This window comes from Solanum pennellii, chromosome 9 (genome assembly GCF_001406875.1).
Source record: "Solanum pennellii chromosome 9, SPENNV200".
NCBI lineage: Eukaryota > Viridiplantae > Streptophyta > Magnoliopsida > Solanales > Solanaceae > Solanum > Solanum pennellii.
In genome coordinates, this window is record NC_028645.1 from 80,133,238 (window position 1) to 80,153,184 (window position 19,947).

The following is a 19,947-nucleotide window of genomic DNA, read 5'->3' on the forward strand; positions in this document are numbered from 1 at the left end:
GTCATGTGAAAAGTCGGAATTAAAGAATAGTCAAGAAAAGACAGACTATTAAAAAGTATGACAAACAAATTAAAACTGAGGAAGAACATATATCATTACATTTATATGCTACTTTTGTTTATGTTTAATGATCATGCCAGCACTAAAAATTAGTAACACAAGGAATGTGATGTTTTAATGTAATATTAGCTAAGCTAAAATTAAGCTAGTGTCCCATAAAACCCAAGCATCAAGCCGCATAATGCAATTTTGTACTTGGTTTGGCATAGATACAAATATTAAATTGCCAATTTTTTTTTTAAAAAATGAATAGAAACCTTTACTTAGAAAAAGAAAAAAAAAACAGGCTAAAAAAATTAGTATATGAAGCATCTTGTGTCCCCATAAGAGAACACTCTTTAGTTAAAATGAACTTTTAAGTCAAAAATTGCTTTTTTGTGTGTTTATTTTTTAGTATTTGTGGCTCATCTTTGTTAAAGGCTTACTGTTGAAGCAAATATTAATGGAGGAGTCCACACTAATCAACTATTAACACACTGGCATGTTTAAAAAGGTCTAAGGCTGTCCTCTAATATTAGCTATTAGCATGTGAATATCACTGTTGTCATCATCATCATGGTATTAATGATTTTTGGACCCCTAATTTTTTTTAATTTTAATCATAGTATAATCTTTGACACTTGTCTTTAGAGTATAATTAAAACACTGTTTTATTGCAGGAGTTGGATTGTTAGTTAGATTATGGTAAATGAGATGGGCAACACAAATTCATCAGTAGATCATCAAGGTAAAACAGAACAGCTCTGTAGTTCAATATTGTTTTCTTTTTTCGTTTCGAATTTCAAGATTCTGTTTGTTTGATATGTCTGATGATTAGTTGATGTTCAAGATTGTGTCTTTTTCGTTTCGAATTTCAAGATTATGTATGTTTGATGTGCTTGATGATTAGTTGAAGTTCAAGATTGTTTCTTTTTTTGGTTTAGAATATCAAGATTCTGTTTGTTTGATGTGTTTACTGATTTATGTTGAGCAGAGAATGTTGCAGTTGACGTTCAACAAAAAGGCGAAGCTACTGGCAATGTAGATGGTGTTAAAGAGGAAAACAACATAACTCCTGAAGGTGAAACTAAAGATTATCATGAGAAAGATGCAGTTTTGCCTACTTTTGACACTTCAACAGATAAAGAACCTCAACTTAAGAACTTTGAAGATGAAAAAAAAGGTTTGTTTTTTTCGATGCTGTTTTCTTGATTATGGAATTAGCTTTTCTTCATTAGTACTATCTGTTTTTATGGTAGTCTGCTTTTGAATCAAATTTCTTATGCAGATGAAGATAAGGGAGAGACACAAATTAAGCAGCCTTTTCAATGTTCTGAAGTTCAAACAGATGCTAATGGCATATCGAGTGAAGTCACTAATATTGAAACACATATTTCTCAATATGGGCAAAAAGTTGATCAACTTCTTGAGGAAAATGATGAAGTTCATGACCAAATATGTTACGAGAAAGGTCAGACTCTTTTTGTCATCGTAGACCTAATTATACCAGTCACTATATTCCTGCTTGTATAATAGCAAGCAGACGTTAAGTTTATGATTGTAACTTATGTTTTGATAATTGAATAGTCATGTAGACATCAATAGATAAGCAAGAATTTGAGTTTCTTTCTAATTGGTAAAAACTTATATCAGGTGAGGCAGACGGAAGTTTATCAAATGATGAAGTCTTGAACTTAGATCCAATTGAATCCTCGATTGTTGCTACTGATACAGTAGAAGAACACTTCAATTCATCGCCAAGTGAGGAACAAGAAACTCCACAGAAGGGAAGATCAGGACAGAATGAGGATAAAACTCAGTTGATCAGCTCTGAAATTTCACTTGCTGACAAGACTGTTGTTGCTGATGCCAATGATCAAAACGTTATCACTCAACAAGACGAATGCTTGGTGGGAGAACTGGATGCCACGGGAGATATGTCAAATGAGGAGAAACATGAGAATACGAGTGCTGAAAATCAGGTTGATTTGGATGAAACTCCTAAAGTGGAGTCCAGTCCAAGTGATGCTACAGGCTCACTTTTGGCAGATAGTCCACGGGTTACTCCATCGAGTTTGTTTGCAGCAGTTGTTGATCCACAAGACCAATGCATGGTTCATACTCCAGAGACTGAATTGACATCAAGTGAATCAGAAAACGCGGTAAAGAAATGTGATCCGAAGGAAACTGAGTCATTTATGCAGGAAGTGCATGAAATGCAGAATGACAATCCAGCTCCTTCAGTTGAATCACACCCCATAGAAGCTACAGAGGAAACAGGAACCAACAATAACACTGATAGTGTACTGGATTATTCAATTGAGGAGGATAAAGCGAGGCTCGAGATAAATGTTCAACCTGATATTCTTTATCATGATCACGCACCACCAGAAGAACAATATGTGAATTTTGAAGAAACATTTGAAATGGTGCCTGAAATTGGAGTACTCACAACCAAATTCATTGTAACAACTACAGAAGAAAATGGTTTTCTTGAAAAAGAAAAGGTTAAAGTTGAGAAGCCTAGTAGAAAGGAAACAATGGAGGAGTGCATATTGCATTTGGGGCCATCAAAATCGGAAAATGGTATCGATATAGCATATGCAGATGGAAGAGTGCAGGGTTTTGAGTCTGTTGAAGATCAGAAAGAACGCAACGCAGACTTGACAGAGCACGATAACTGCGAATTTATTGTCACTGAGGACTCTGGTGTTTTTGAACTCAATATATCAAAAAAAGAGACAGAAAATGCACAGAATGTTCAGCCAAGTCTTGAAGCATTAGCATTTTCCAATGGAAAATGTTCTTTTGATCAAAAGTTGCCAAATTTTCACAATGAAACTCCTTCCAAAGCACCAGAGAGTATTGGAAGTTTAAGTCTCCAAACGATCCCACAGAAATCAAGCAACGGAAATGAGCTTCGAAAGTCTCCAAGCTTCGATTTTGGTGTTCACAGAAGATCTTCAGAATCAGATCAAACTCCACTTCTCTGTCCTGAAAAGACTCCTCCGAGAAGCTTATCAGTTGGCTCCAACGCAAAGTTTTCAAACTCAATCACGAGAACTGGATACAACCGAACCTCATTAGACTACGAGGCAGTGACAGTCGAAGAAAAGACTATTCGAGTAGAAAGAAGTGATTCAGACATTTCCAGTACTCCTCTTTTAGGCTTGTCACACAAAGGAGAAAACGGCGATCTGAAGGTTACATCTGAAACACAACAGAACCATGTTGTTGTTACAAAAAGAGAGGACTTTCAGGCATCAGAAGAAAAGGAAACTTGTCTTACTTCACCAAAAGGGAGCGGAAAACGCAAGCCTAGACCATCTTTCTTCACCACTTGCATATGCTGCACAGCAGCTACACATTATTGAACAGACTCAACAAGATATTTGTGTTATGCTTTCGATTATTATTTTTTTTTCGATTGACTGATTTTTTCACCATATCAAAGATGTTTTCATATGGCATTTTTCATCACTATGGAGTGTTATGACCATGTATAGTCTGTAAGATACTGAAAAAAGTGTGTGAGAGTGATTTAGCCCGCGAATTTCTGAGTGATGACTATAAGTTATACTTCCTGTTTTGTTTCTCCTCTTTTGGTTTGTTATAATATTTTGCATATCAGAAGACATTATTCTATAGTCCATTTTCTTTTCATGTATCAACTAAACACCGAGTTCTGATGCGCGTGTATCTCATATCAATCAATGGTGTCTGATAGTTTTTCTCTGTTACATGACAAAGGAATTTATGAGTCTTAAAATCACAATGCATATTGGAGATCAAAGACTTGTGTGTATGCAAAAATGTCTTTATGATTATGGTGTGTTTTTTCGCAGCAGTCCAAGGGGTTGGTTTACTTTTGAGCATGCTTCGTTTGTTTTGCTCTTCTTCGAACACAAATATGCAAGATACTAACTACAACAGCAACGTAAAATTTCAAACATGATCACATTATTATAATTTTTTTCATCGACGTTATTTAACTATGTTTTCTAACATAAAAATCACAACCTTTGCTCCTTTACCAACATAAGTATCACATATACCAAAAAAAAATTTACATGACCAAATCCAAATCCAAATCTAAAATTGATGGTTAATAGTCTTTTACTTTTATTTTTTGTTTTTAATTGAATAAATTCACATTCTATTAAAAAGATTCATCTAAATATTCCTACACACTATTGGCCTATCCAAGTTTTGATCCCTAGTCTACCTAATTAAGAAACGTGATTTGTTTACTAATTTACATGTTAGGAAGGCCTAGTAATATGTTGAATAAATAAACAGTAGACTCTCTTTTTTTTTTCTCGTAGTAGACACTCCAATTTTAACAAATTGAGTGACTATTAAAGCACATATCACTTTCTATGTCATGTTAACACGAAATGTTTAATAGGTACGTACATATTTATATATACTGGAGTATCATATAGAAAAAAGATAGTGATAAAGCCAAAATTTGAATGTCAAAATATATTAAGTACACAAATCATTTTCCATCACATTGAGCTATTTTTTTTTATGATATCATCGATCGACATGTATTATATAGGAATTATATGTGTATTATTATTACTTGCATGGACTTCGATCCGTGTTCCTAATAATAAGAAACTTCCACCAGGACCAATCCCTCTACCTTTAATCGGAAATCTTCACAACATATTTGGTGCTTCGCCCCATAAGTCGATGGAACGGCTTGCTAACAAATACGGCCCAATACTAAGTCTCAAATTGGGCCGATTACCCACAGTCGTTATATCCTCATCAACCGTGGCTAAAGAAGCCGTCAAAAAACACGATTCCGCCTTTTCAAGTAAAACCCCCAAAAATGCAGTCGAAGCTCATAACCACCATAAATTCTCCATCGTATGGCTACCGATCGACAGCAGTCGCCGGAGAAGTCTCCGGACGATATTGAATTCGTGTATCGTCACTGCAAACAAGCTCGACGCGAACCAGGATCTCCGGTCGACGAAGATCTCAGAGCTTATTGCTTCCTGTCATCGGTGTAGCCAAACCGGTGATGCCGTGGATTTTGGTATAGCTGCTTCTGATATCGCGATCAATGTTCTATCGAATACGATTTTTTCTGCGGATTTAGTGGATTTGTGTGCGAAATCGGAGAAGAAATTTAAGAATGTGATTCGGAGTATTACATTCCAGATCGGAAAGTTTAACATGGTGGATTACTTCCCTGTGCTGAAATGGATCGATCCTCAAGGGATTAATCGAAGCATTTGCGCTGATTTTGCTAAAATGTTTCGAATTTTTGGGGATTTTATTGATGAAAGGTTGGAGCAAAGGAAGAAGAACCAGAAAACGAAAGACGTTTTGGATATTTTGCTAAATATGAGTGAAGAAAAAGATGGCAATGGCGAAGGCAATATTGCTAGTAACTAATTCATCCATGCATCGTCTAGACTATTTTAGTTTTACTGTATTGCTAATTAAATGCTTTGAAAAAATAAGTGAATTCTGGAGATAATACACATTCAATTGAGAGAAAAAATTTAGGACATAATTCAAAGTAAAATTCTAAAAAACAATCAACTCTCTTTAAAATTAACGGGATGCGAAAATGACAAACATGGATTATAATAATTCTCTTCAACTTTGAACAATTCACTTGCTTTAAATTATTACTACCTCCGTCCCATAATATAAGTCACTTCTCTCTAAAAATAGTTGAACTATAATATATATCATTTTATAAACTTTATACATACAATATCATATTTTGCCCATTATATCCTTATTTATTAATTAATTAATCTTAAAAATATATTTATTTTGACTAACCTAGAAAATTTACGACTAATTAAATAAGACATAGAGTAAAATTACTTTTTCTTAATGCAAGTACAAATAAAAAAAATGACTTATAATATAGAAAAATGACTTAATAATTCAGTTATTGTGAAGTAGAGGGAGTATCTTTTACATCATATGTCTCAATACTCTCTCTTTTTTTGGGAAAGGAACATTATATCCTAAAAAGGTTACCATCAAAGTATAAATCACCATATATACCCTGATGGGATCAAGGATGAAGAAGTAGTGGTTCATTGAATTAAACAAGGGGTAGTCAGGTTACTAGTTTGGATCGTAGATTCAATCAAGATAAATATATTGAATTGAGTTTAATTTGGCTAAATACTTTACTTAATGGATTAAATTTGTATAGATTTCCCCATTTTTTAAGTCTCGAAAGCACGGGATGGGCCTTCCCTTCTTACGTCATCCACCACCCTACTCTATCCATATATCTAATTAGAGTTGGGTCCCAAAAAGAAGTCACATTTTGACAACTATTTAATAACCTTATCTCCATTTTATCTTCATTGGATTTATAACATTCTATTGTGAAAAAAGTCAACTAAACATAAGTAGTAAAGTGATTTTCATAAGAGTCATTTGATAAACATAATAAAATAAACTTGATATACGTATTTATATAGGCAAGCCGATACAAGTATCGACACTAAAGGAAAAAAAGAAGCAATAATAAGCAAAATATCCCCTTTCATTTTAGATGTATTTTCACTCATTCCATTTAGATATCTTATCTAGAATATATGAAGTTAGATCACTTAGCAGTTAGTGTTTTAAAAGTTTTTTTTTCTTTCTTCAATTAAAATCTCATGTTCTATGTGTCCAAGTCCAACTACATCATATTTTTCATTTTCGAGTGGCTACATCTACCCATATACTGCAGGATCTTTTCATTGCGGGAACTGATTCGAGTTCCGCTACATTAGAATGGGCAATGCTAGAGCTGATGAAAAATCCACACGCAATGAAAAAGGCTAAAGCGGAACTCACACAAGTTATTGGCAAGAAAGAGGCAATAAAGGAAGCCGATCTTGTTCGGCTTCCTTATTTGCATTGCATTTTGAAAGAGACATTGCGGATCCACCCGCCTGTTCCTCTTTTGTCTCGTAAGGCGGAGCAAGAATTTGAACTTTGTGGCTACTTTGTACCAAAGGGTTCACAAGTGATAGTAAATATATGGTCAATAGGTCGTGACCCTACTATTTGGGAGGATCCTTTGGTATTTAAACCTGAAAGATTTTGGGGTTCTAATGTTATGGATATTCGCGGTCAAGATGATTTTAAGCTTATTCCTTTTGGTGTTGGTCGAAGAATGTGTCCTGCAATATCTTTGGCTATGAGGACGGTTCCCATAATGTTGGGTTCGTTGTTGAATTCATTTGATTGGGTTGTTGAAGGCAACGATGATTTGGATGCGGAGGAGAAAAGTGGTCTTATTGTAGACAAATTACGTCCTCTACGACTTGTCTCGATTTCACTATAGGACTATATATATGGATCAAATTGGGCATGAAGCACTATTTCAATTGGCATTGTCACGACCGGAATCTAGACCCCAGACGAGACCGGCGTCGTTGACCTCTCAGAGGTCGCAGACAAGCCTACTTACGTCATTCTTACTTTACATAGATTAATTTTAGCGGAAAATTTGAAATTTTTGATTCTTTAATCATACTTGCTAAACATTCTTAACATTTCGTAATCGTTCATCATCAACCATCTAACATTTAAGAGATAGGCAACTGAAAGAAATAATTCATTAAGTATTAATTGTATATCGGCCAAAATAGCACCAATACAAAGTCTGAACCAAAACAGGAAAGAAACGCTAGTGGAACATGCTCCACTAGCTCAACTCTAAAACTACGCTAGAATGTAAAACAGTAGCATCCTCGAAAGCATGAGGACCTATCAAACTCCGGATGAATACTGACGTCCGGATAGCTGCAACAACGAACCTGTAGCTCTAGCGTCCACCTGTGCCTGCACCTAAAAGTAGATGTTCGTATGGAATTAGTACACACTTGTACTAAGTATGGGTATATGCAAGCACACACCAGGGACATGCATGAGAAAGAAGAGCTCTTCCCTAACAACATGATGTTTGGAAGTCAAGTCAGTGGACTTGCTAAAATGAGATTGGGAAAGTTATGCCATGAGAGTGACATGCATCATTATAATCATCGTATTGCACACAAGACATAACATCTTCACCTATCACATAACATATAACACATAGTTTCTTTCATATTATTCATTCATATACCATGAGACCTTATTATCATAGACTTAACCTTAAGACTTTCCAAAATGAGGGCTCAACATATGGGACCTCAACTAGGGAGCCTTCTTTAGCAAACACAGAGTCTGCTTCACTCATTCATTCGTATTTCATTTCAATTCATTCATAGGCCAGTGCGAACACCAGCTATACCTAGGATGTAGTTTAAGACTTTCATCGGGTTTGCTGTGCAATGATCAGGAATAACCTAATGTCATTACCTGAATCTAGCTCACCTCTTGATTATCCTATCCTAACACCTTTGGTATCATTCATTTCTTTATATGATTCATTTGAGGCTGGCCTCATTCATTCATTGGGAACTTTAACTTTAACCGACATAGATCATGTGAGCATCATGAAATCCAGTGTCTCCCCCACACCGAAAAGAGGTGGAATCACCGGCCAAAGTGATTCAATAACATGCTGGCGTTTATGGGAATTTAACCCCGCCAGATCCCTATAGTGGCAATATAGGTTCAAAGACTAGGAGATATATGGAGACCCATACCCGGCAAGCCGGACGGTCTCATCTCATGAGAGTTACGTGAACCTCCGCCCTTCCCGAAAGAAGGCATCACCGCTCATAGCTAGCCTATCGGTGCTCGGTATAAAGTTCCATTACGTTCAACTCATACATCATGGAAGTTGGCTTCTAGTATAAGGACATCATAGCTCAATAGATGATTTCTCATCTCATCATTTGTATTAAGTGTTTTAAACTCAATATTTTCATTAGAGTGTTCATAGAGACTGATCTCTTCATTATCTTAAACTCTCATTGGTGAGTACGTATTGGTACCCTTTACTTAGGCTCATTTGAGATTGCTCTCATCATATACATTAGCCTCACATCATGGTTGTCACCACATTCTTCCTTTCATTACGTATATCTTAGGTTCACTTAATTTGAACGTATGTTAAACTTATGTGTCTATACATACAAGCCACGGGGCTTCATTTATAATTCGTTAAGTGATTCTTATTTTCCTAAGATTATGTATTACAAGACTTATGTATCTTGTATTTATATATATATATACCAAGATCTAAATTTTTGATCTAAGTAGATGGCATTATCCTTGAATATTTTACTCACGTATGACTTATGTATCAATACGGAGGTTTTGGGCACGGGAACCCAAATCTTGAATTATTTGGATATCATTTATATTTTTCATTGATTTTATTTCCAACATTTATAACTTTAGAACTCTAAATTAAATCTCAACATTTTCATGACATAATAAATTTTCTATTTTAATTAGAATTCTAAAGTAAATTTCAATCATTTACATGAAAGAATAATTTTCTAATTTAATTAGAATTCTAATTTAAATCTCAATATTTACATAAAAGAATTAATATTCTATTTTAATTAGAATTCTAAATTAAATCTCAATATTTTACATAAGAGAATTAATTTTCCAACTTTAATTAGAATTTTAATTTATCATTATTATTATTTTTTTTTTATTGAATTCGCTTGAAAAGGGAGGTTGTGGGTTCGAACCCCCACAGCCCCTCCTTCTTTAATTCATAAAAAAAAAGCATCTGCAGTGAGGTTGTGGGATCGAATCCCCACAACCTCATATTTTTTTTTTAATTTTCGCCTACTGAGGTCGTGGGATCGATTCCCACGCCTCACGTTTTTTTTTTCTTTTTTTTTTCTTTTTCGCGTGTGGCTGGGGGTCGCGAGTTCGATCCCCCCCAGCCCCCTTTTTATTTCTTTTCTTGGCGAATTTCGCCGGTCCCAGCCCCCATTTCGAGCCCCGCCTGGCACAATCCTTTTTTTTTTTTTGTCTTACTTTGGTGAGGTCTCGGGTTCGATCCCTGCAGACCTCGCCTATTTTTATTTAATTTTTTTGACACCCAAAATTTCCAGAATTCACCTGTAGCGAATTTCCAGATTCTGGAACTTTGTTACACATTTTTATGAAGCGATTTACGGGACTTTTAAGCACCTCTTTATTTGTCGTTCGGTAGGATTCTTAAGACAAGTTAAAAGTATGATTTGGTCATTTGTTTAACTAAAATTTATAGCATTTCAACAAGTGAACATCAAGCTTTTAAGAGCCTCTATTTGCACATAAAACACGAGTAATCTCTAATCTATTAACATGCCAAAGAAAGACTTAAAGTCATGGTCAAAATCTTGCACAAATACATACATATATACTTTCATACTTTCCGAAAGACACAAAATTTAAACACATCATTCATGCAAAAATCTAGCAGCACAACATACCCATCCTACAAATTCGTTAGGGAGCTAAGGACAAGGACATACGAAGGGGAACAACCTTAGTTTCAAGAGTTTAAGAAACGTTCGAAAGAAAGTACTCTTGGAGAAAGAATTCCATGAGAGAAACCCATACCTTAATCGAAGTTCAAACTTTAAATGTTGCTGCCCGGAAAACTCCTCTAAACCACCCCCAATTCACTTCAACGTACACCTCTCTCGACAAACCTCTCTTAGCCTTGACGTTTTGATTACTTTTTCTTTTGCTTAAAAATTTTTGTTAGTTCTTCAAGCATGAAAACTGTTGATATTTTGGCAGAAATAATGTGAGGAAGATGGAGAACGTGAGAGAGGGAGTTAAGAAGCGTGAGAGAGAGAGGACTAATTGGATTAGGAGACTAATTCAAGAATTAGTCAAATAACATTTAAAATAAATAAATACAAATCTGTTTTATTTATTTATTTATTTATTCATTTAAAACGTGAAAGGACAATTATGCCCTTAAATACCTATTTATTCTTATTTATATAATTCTTTTTTTTTTGAATCGTTACATTATCCCCCCCTTAGGAACATTCGTCCCCGAATGACACTACCATTACACCTCATAATGCCAATCAGATCATAACTTAATTGCTATGTACAATCAGCCAATAGCAACAAATACGAAGAGATAAGGAACTATAGTCTTACGAGTAGGAAGCCTAACCTCAAGAGTTGAAAAGATGTGGATATCGGGATCTCATGTCGGCCTCAGCCTCCCACGTAGCACCCTCAACAAGATGGTTTCTCCACAATACCTTCACTGTGGCAATCTCCTTGTTCCTCAGCCGCTTGACCTGTCTGTCTAAGATCTCAACAGGTATTTCCTCATAGGACAAGTCTTCACCAACCCCCAAACCTTCTACAGGTAGGATTGATGCTGGATCACCTAGGCACTTCTTCAACATAGAGACATGAAAGACTGGATGAACAGAAGCTAGCTCCGCAGGCAATGCTAACTCATAGGCCACCTCACCCACGCGCTGTAGGATCTCATATGGCCCCACATACCTCGGACTAAGCTTCCCTTTTCTACCAAATCGCATCACCCCTTTCATAGGCGATATCTTCAAGTAAACCTGGTCACCAACGTTAAATTCTAAGGGTCGCTTTCTGTTGTCTGCATATGACTTTTGTCGGCTGTAAGCGGTAGACAACCTGTCTCTAATCATTCTAACTTTCTCCAAGGCCTCATGAATGATCTCTGGACCCAAAATAGATGACTCTCCAACCTCGAACCACCCAACTGGAGATCTACACCTCCTACCATACAATGCCTCAAACGGTGCCATCCCAATGCTGGAGTGATAGCTATTATTATACGAGAACTCTATCAAAGGTAGATGGTCATCCCAATTACCTCTAAAGTCAATCGCACACGCTCTCAACATGTCCTCCAATGTCTGAATAGTGCGCTCTGCCTGCCCATCTGTCTGAGGATGAAAGGCGGTGCTAAGTTTCACCTGCGTGCCTAAGCTTTTCTGGAAAGATCTCCAAAAATGCGAAGTAAACTGAGCTCCTCTATCTGAAATAATAGACAAAGGAATTCCATGCCATCTCACAATCTCATCAATGTAGAGTCTCGCGTAATCCTCGGCCCTGTAAGTAGACTTCACAGGGATAAAGTGGGCAGACTTAGTCAATCTGTCCACAACAACCCATATAGAGTCATGCTGCCTCCTAGTCCTCGGAAGACCAACTACGAAGTCCATATTAATGGCCTCCCATTTCCAAGTCGGAACCTCAATAATCTGAGTCAGACCACCAGGCTTAAGATGCTCTGCCTTAACCTGCTGACAATTAGGACACTTAGCCACATAGTCTGCAATATCCTTCTTCATGCCATCCCACCAATAAATCTGCTTAAGATCATGATACATTTTTGTGGAACCTGGATGTATGGAATATCTGGAACCATGGGCCTCTGCAACAATCCTGGTCCGTAAATCATCTACATCTGGTACGCACAATCGGTTCTGGTATCTAAGTATGCCATCATCTCCCAGAGCAAAAGACTCGTTCATTTTTAACAACACTGAGTCCTTCATCTCCATCAACACAGGATCAAGTTGCTGACCCTTTTTGACTTCCACTATCAGGGATGATTCAGAACTAGGGTGAACTGAAACACCTCCACTAGTAGAGTCAACCAACCGCACACCCAGTCTGGCCAGTCTGTGTACCTCTTTCACTAGTTCCTTCTTCTCATCCTCAACGTGGGCTGTACTCCCCATGCTCATCCTGCTCAAAGCATCAGCCACAACATTAGCCTTACCTGGATGATAGTGCACATTCATGTCATAATCCTTCAGCAGCTCCAACCATCTGCGTTGCCGTAGATTCAGCTCCCTCTGCGTGAACACGTACTGGAGACTCTTATGATCCGTGAACACATCCACATGTACCCCATACAGATAATGCCTCCACAGCTTCAATGCAAACACCACGGCTGCCAACTCCAAGTCATGAGTGGGATAATTCTTTTCATGAACCTTGAGCTGTCTGGAAGCATAGGCTATCACCTTACCAGCCTGCATAAGAACACATCCCAAACCAACCCTAGATGCATCACAATAGACAGTGTAATTCTCGCCACTCTTAGGCAGAGTAAGCACCGGGGCTGAAGTGAGTCTGTCCTTGAGCTCCTGGAAACTCTTCTCACAAGTCTCCGTCCATTCAAACTTGGATTTCTTCTTTGTCAAGGTTGTAAGTGGGGCAGCAATGGAAGAAAATCCCTCCACGAACCTGCGGTAGTAACCAGCCAATCCCAGAAAGCTACGGATATCGGTGGGTGTAAGAGGCTTTGGCCACTTCTTAACGGCTTCAGTCTTTCTGGGGTCCACTTCTACACCTTGATCGGACACAACATGGCCTAGGAAGGTCACTGATCTCAGCCAGAATTCACACTTGCTGAATTTGGCATACAACTGATGCTGTCTAAGTACCTGCAAGGTTAGTCTCAAATGCTGTTCATGCTCTTCCTTGGTCTTAGAGTAGATGAGAATGTCATCAATGAATACTATGACGAAAGAGTCAAGGTATTCACGGAAAACTCTGTTCATGAGGTCCATAAATGCAGCAGGTGCATTCGTGAGACCGAATGACATAACCAAGAACTCATAATGACCATAACGGGTACGAAAAGCTGTTTTTGGGACATCCCTATCCCTAACTCTAAGCTGATGATACCCTGAACGAAGATCAATCTTAGAGAAGAAACTAGACCCTTGGAGCTGATCGAACAAATCATCAATTCTGGGAAGTGGGTACTTATTCTTTATAGTAACTTTGTTGAGCTGCCGATAATCGATACACATTCTAAGGGTCCCATCCTTTTTCTTTACAAACAACACTGGAGCGCCCCAAGGGGATATGCTCGGCTGAATGAAACCCTTATCCGTGAGATCTTTTAACTGCAGCTTCAACTCCTTGAGTTCTGCTGGAGCCATTCTATAAGGAGGAATTGAGATTGGTTTAGTATCAGGTTCTAAGTCGATACCAAAGTCAATCTCTCGAAGGGGAGGGACTCCAGGCAAATCTTCAGGAAACACATCTAGGAATTCATTTACTACAGGCACCGAGTCTATGGAAGGAACGTCATGATCTAAATCATTAACACTCACTAGATGACATAGTAACCCTTTGGCCATCATTTTATTGGCCTTGAGATTTGAAACCAAGGGGTTAGGACGAATCGGATTGTACCCCTCCCAGACTAACTCTTCTCCATTAGGGAAGCGAAACCTCACCACCCTACTACGACAGTCCAAGCAAGCATAATAGCTGTGAAGCCAGTCCATGCCAAGAATAATATCAAAATCACGCATGGGTAACTCAATCAAGTTTGCACACATAGCCTTGCCACTCACAACTATTGGGCAATTCTTGTATACCCTATCGGTTCTCACATTTTCTCCTAAAGGCGTACTAACCACTATAGGATCATGCAGAACTTCAGGTAGTATTTCAAAGGTAAGGGCAAGCAGAGGAGTCACAAAGGAAAGCGTAGACCCTGGATCAAGTAAAGCATAAACAGAAGTTGAGAATACTTGCAGCATACCTGTGACCACATCAGCGGACTTCTCCTGCTCCTCCCTACCTTTCAAGGCATAAAATCTGTTCCTCTTCGGAGGCTCGGCTGCTGCTGCATTATGTGGGGTAGGCCTAGGCTGAGCATTACCCCCAGCCTGACCTCTGTTCTGGGGACAGTCTATGACCATGTGTCCACTCTTACCACAACCGAAACAGGCATTAGTGCCCTGTCTACATTCTCCAAGGTGCATTCGGCCACACTTAGTACAAGTCTTCCTTGGACGCTGCATCTCACCTCCATTGCCCCTCTTGGGTTCGGGTCTGCCTCCTCTAGGCGTTGTATTTCTCTGAGGGTCAGAATTTCCAGCACTCTGTTGCCCCTTCTTGAATTTGGGCTGCTCGCGGACGCCAAAATTGTTTCTATGGCCTCCATGGCTGGGACCTGCCTGATCTTGAGGCCTAGGCCTCCTAACATCACGTACACCTCTCCTCTTTCGGCTGTCCTCTACCTGCTGGACATGCATCATTAATCTAGAAAGGTCCATATCATCATGGAGCATCGCAGCCCGACAATCCTCCTCCAGGTCTCCATTGATTCCTGTGAGGAATCTGCTCATCTCCTCCCTGCTGGTAGAAACCAAGGGAGTAGCATACCTGGATAATTTCAACAAAGTTAAGTACTCTCATCATTCTTGTTATCAAATACTAAGGGAAGTACATACCTAGATAACTTCACAAACTTCAGGGAATACTCCCTGACAGTCATGGATCCTTGCTTGAGGTTGATGAACTCCTCAACCTTGGCCTCTTTCATCTCTCTAGGGAAGAACCTTTCCAAAAATGCTGTCTTGAACAGCTCCCAGGTGACTGGCACCCCTCCTAGGACACGGCTATCTCGCCACATTTTGCACCAAGTCTGTGCAACATCTTTGAGCTGGTAGGAAGCCAACTCAGCCTTCTCAATATCAGTGGCCCCCATGGCCACCAGTATCTTATGCAACTCGTCTATAAATTCCTGGGGATCTTCTGAAGTCTTAGCCCCTGTGAAAATTGGAGGATTCATCCTCGTGAAGTCTCGCAGTCTGTCAGCTATGCTGCGAACCGGTGGGTTTTCCCTCAGAACATCCTGCCGGTTGACTTGGGCAGTCATAGCTTGGGCCTGCATCGTGATGGCCTGTGCCATCTGGGCTAGAGATGCCCTCACCTCCGCATCAGTCAACGCAGCTGGGTTAACTGGCATGGCCACTCCTTCAGCTGGAGCCTGGGGTGGATTCTGATTACCCCTAGCTGCTGCTGCTCCCGTCCTCCGACCCTTAGTTCCCCAAGAGTTCATTCTCTGAAAACAACAAGGTTGATGTTAGACACGTTCGTAACACCAAGAATTCAAACATTAGGAAAAGCACAATAAGATCAGAAGAAGGGAAGTCTTTCCTACGCATCATGCAGTCTCTAATCCAGGATAGTGGTGCACTTCACTACCATGACTTAGAAACTACTCAATGTGGTTGATGTGAACTCGTTATTCTAGGAATTTAACCTAGCGCTCTGATACCAACTTTGTCACGACCGGAATCTAGACCCCAGACGAGACCGGCGTCGTTGACCTCTCAGAGGTCGCAGACAAGCCTACTTACGTCATTCTTACTTTACATAGATTAATTTTAGCGGAAAATTTGAAATTTTTGATTCTTTAATCATACTTGCTAAACATTCTTAACATTTCGTAATCGTTCATCATCAACCATCTAACATTTAAGAGATAGGCAACTGAAAGAAATAATTCATTAAGTATTAATTGTATATCGGCCAAAATAGCACCAATACAAAGTCTGAACCAAAACAGGAAAGAAACGCTAGCGGAACATGCTCCACTAGCTCAACTCTAAAACTACGCTAGAATGTAAAACAGTAGCATCCTCGAAAGCATGAGGACCTACCAAACTCCGGATGAATACTGACGTCCGGATAGCTGCAACAACGAACCTGTAGCTCTAGCGTCCACCTGTGCCTGCACCTAAAAGTAGATGTTCGTATGGAATTAGTACACACTTGTACTAAGTATGGGTATATGCAAGCACACACCAGGGACATGCATGAGAAAGAAGAGCTCTTCCCTAACAACATGATGTTTGGAAGTCAAGTCAGTGGACTTGCTAAAATGAGATTAGGAAAGTTATGCCATGAGAGTGACATGCATCATTATAATCATCGTATTGCACACAAGACATAACATCTTCACCTATCACATAACATATAACACATAGTTTCTTTCATATTATTCATTCATATACCATGAGACCTTATTATCATAGACTTAACCTTAAGACTTTCCAAAATGAGGGCTCAACATATGGGACCTCAACTAGGGAGCCTTCTTTAGCAAACACAGAGTCTGCTTCACTCATTCATTCGTATTTCATTTCAATTCATTCATAGGCCAGTGCGAACACCAGCTATACCTAGGATGTAGTTTAAGACTTTCATCGGGTTTGCTGTGCAATGATCAGGAATGACCTAATGTCATTACCTGAATCTAGCTCACCTCTTGATTATCCTATCCTAACACCTTCGGTATCATTCATTTCTTTATATGATTCATTTGAGGCTGGCCTCATTCATTCATTGGGAACTTTAACTTTAACCGACATAGATCATGTGAGCATCATGAAATCCAGTGTCTCCCCCACACCGAAAAGAGGTGGAATCACCGGCCAAAGTGATTCAATAACATGCTAGCGTTTATGGGAATTTAACCCCGCCAGATCCCTATAGTGGCAATATAGGTTCAAAGACTAGGAGATATATGGAGACCCATACCCGGCAAGCCGGACGGTCTCATCTCATGAGAGTTACGTGAACCTCCGCCCTTCCCGAAAGAAGGCATCACCGCTCATAGCTAGCCTATCGGTGCTCGGTATAAAGTTCCATTACATTCAACTCATACATCATGGAAGTTGGCTTCTAGTATGAGGACATCATAGCTCAATAGATGATTTCTCATCTCATCATTAGTATTAAGTGTTTTAAACTCAATATTGTCATTAGAGTGTTCATTGAGACTGATCTCTTCATTATCTTACACTCTCATTGGTGAGTACGTATTGGTACCCTTTACTTAGGCTCATTTGAGATTGCTCTCATCATATACATTAGCCTCACATCATGGTTGTCACCACATTCTTCCTTTCATTACGTATATCTTAGGTTCACTTAATTTGAACGTATGTTAAACTTATTTGTCTATACATACAAGCCACGGGGCTTCATTTATAATTCGTTAAGTGATTCTTATTTTCCTAAGATTATGTATTACAAGACTTATGTATCTTGTATTTATATATATATATACCAAGATCTAAATTTTTGATCTAAGTAGATGGCATTATCCTTGAATATTTTACTCACGTATGACTTATGTATCAATACGGAGGTTTTGGGCACGGGAACCCAAATCTTGAATTATTTGGATATCATTTATATTTTTCATTGATTTTATTTCCAACATTTATAACTTTAGAACTCTAAATTAAATCTCAACATTTTCATGACATAATAAATTTTCTATTTTAATTAGAATTCTAAAGTAAATTTCAATCATTTACATGAAAGAATAATTTTCTAATTTAATTAGAATTCTAATTTAAATCTCAATATTTACATAAAAGAATTAATATTCTATTTTAATTAGAATTCTAAATTAAATCTCAATATTTTACATAAGAGAATTAATTTTCCAACTTTAATTAGAATTTTAATTTATCATTATTATTATTTTTTTTTTATTGAATTCGCTTGAATAGGGAGGTTGTGGGTTCGAACCCCCACAGCCCCTCCTTCTTTAATTCATAAAAAAAAAGCATCTGCAGTGAGGTTATGGGATCGAATCCCCACAACCTCATATATTTTTTTTTAATTTTCTCCTACTGAGGTCGTGGGATCGATTCCCACGCCTCACGTTTTTTTTTTCTTTTTTTTTTCTTTTTCGCGTGTGGCTGGGGGTCGCGAGTTCGATCCCCCCCAGCCCCCTTTTTATTTCTTTTCTTGGCGAATTTCGCCGGTCCCAGCCCCCATTTCGAGCCCCGCCTGGCACATTCCTTTTTTTTTTTTTGTCTTACTTTGGTGAGGTCTCGGGTTCGATCCCTGCAGACCTCGCCTATTTTTATTTAATTTTTTTGACACCCAAAATTTCCAGAATTCACCTGTAGCGAATTTCCAGATTCTGGAACTTTGTTACACATTTTTATGAAGCGATTTACGGGACTTTTAAGCACCTCTTTATTTGTCGTTCGGTAGGATTCTTAAGACAAGTTAAAAGTATGATTTGGTCATTTGTTTAACTAAAATTTATAGCATTTCAACAAGTGAACATCAAGCTTTTAAGAGCCTCTATTTGCACATAAAACACGAGTAATCTCTAATCTATTAACATGCCAAAGAAAGACTTAAAGTCATGGTCAAAATCTTGCACAAATACATACATATATACTTTCATACTTTCCGAAAGACACAAAATTTAAACACATCATTCATGCAAAAATCTAGCAGCACAACATACCCATCCTACAAATTCGTTAGGGAGCTAAGGACAAGGACATACGAAGGGGAACAACCTTAGTTTCAAGAGTTTAAGAAACGTTCGAAAGAAAGTACTCTTGGAGAAAGAATTCCATGAGAAAAACCCATACCTTAATCGAAGTTCAAACTTTAAATGTTGCTGCCCGGAAAACTCCTCTAAACCACCCCCAATTCACTTCAACGTACACCTCTCTCGACAAACCTCTCTTAGCCTTGACGTTTTGATTACTTTTTCTTTTGCTTAAAAATTTTTGTTAGTTCTTCAAGCATGAAAACTGTTGATATTTTGGCAGAAATAATGTGAGGAAGATGGAGAACGTGAGAGAGGGAGTTAAGAAGCGTGAGAGAGAGAGGACTAATTGGATTAGGAGACTAATTCAAGAATTAGTCAAATAACATTTAAAATAAATAAATACAAATCTGTTTATTTATTTATTTATTTATTCATTTAAAACGTGAAAGGACAATTATGCCCTTAAATACCTATTTATTCTTATTTATATAATTCTTTTTTTTTTGAATCGTTACAGGCATGGAAGTAGCAAAAACTTAATAAAGTGGAGTCTATGAATCCATAGTTTTTCCGTAGACCATGTATTTATATTAGAAAATTAAATAAATATATATGTATATTAACTTGTTAACCTAAATAAATATATATGTATATTAACTTGTGAACCTACTATCAAAACTGTTAACTGATGTTTAGTGTTAAAGAAGGGGCCATGAGAATGTTTACTAGTTTTTCATTTATCATCCTTTGTTAATATGTTATTTTTCCTACTCCACCTTCATCGCTATTATTAGTTCATAAAATAACCAATTTTTTCAACATAAAACTACTTCCACTTTTGCCATAAAATGTACGGTATACTTTAGATATAAAAT

The 19,947-nt window shown here is 37.9% G+C and overlaps 2 protein-coding genes across 2 annotated transcripts; both read left to right on the forward strand.

The window, feature by feature from the left end:
• Positions 1-718: 718 nt before the first annotated feature.
• LOC107030658 lies at positions 719-3,519 on the forward strand. Its single transcript, XM_015231931.1, has 4 exons — positions 719-787; positions 1,034-1,222; positions 1,328-1,510; positions 1,693-3,519. The coding sequence occupies exons 1-4, from the start codon at positions 742-744 to the stop codon at positions 3,411-3,413; spliced, it is 2,139 nt and encodes a 712-aa protein (XP_015087417.1). The 5' UTR covers positions 719-741; the 3' UTR covers positions 3,414-3,519.
• A 1,019-nt stretch (positions 3,520-4,538) lies between these two features.
• On the forward strand, positions 4,539-19,727 carry LOC107030779 (geraniol 8-hydroxylase-like). The gene is made up of 3 exons (XM_015232032.2): positions 4,539-5,446; positions 6,744-7,415; positions 19,590-19,727. Exons 1-2 carry the CDS (start codon positions 4,573-4,575, stop codon positions 7,367-7,369), a joined length of 1,500 nt encoding a protein of 499 aa, XP_015087518.1. The 5' UTR covers positions 4,539-4,572; the 3' UTR covers positions 7,370-7,415; positions 19,590-19,727.
• The last annotated feature ends 220 nt before the right edge of the window (positions 19,728-19,947 follow it).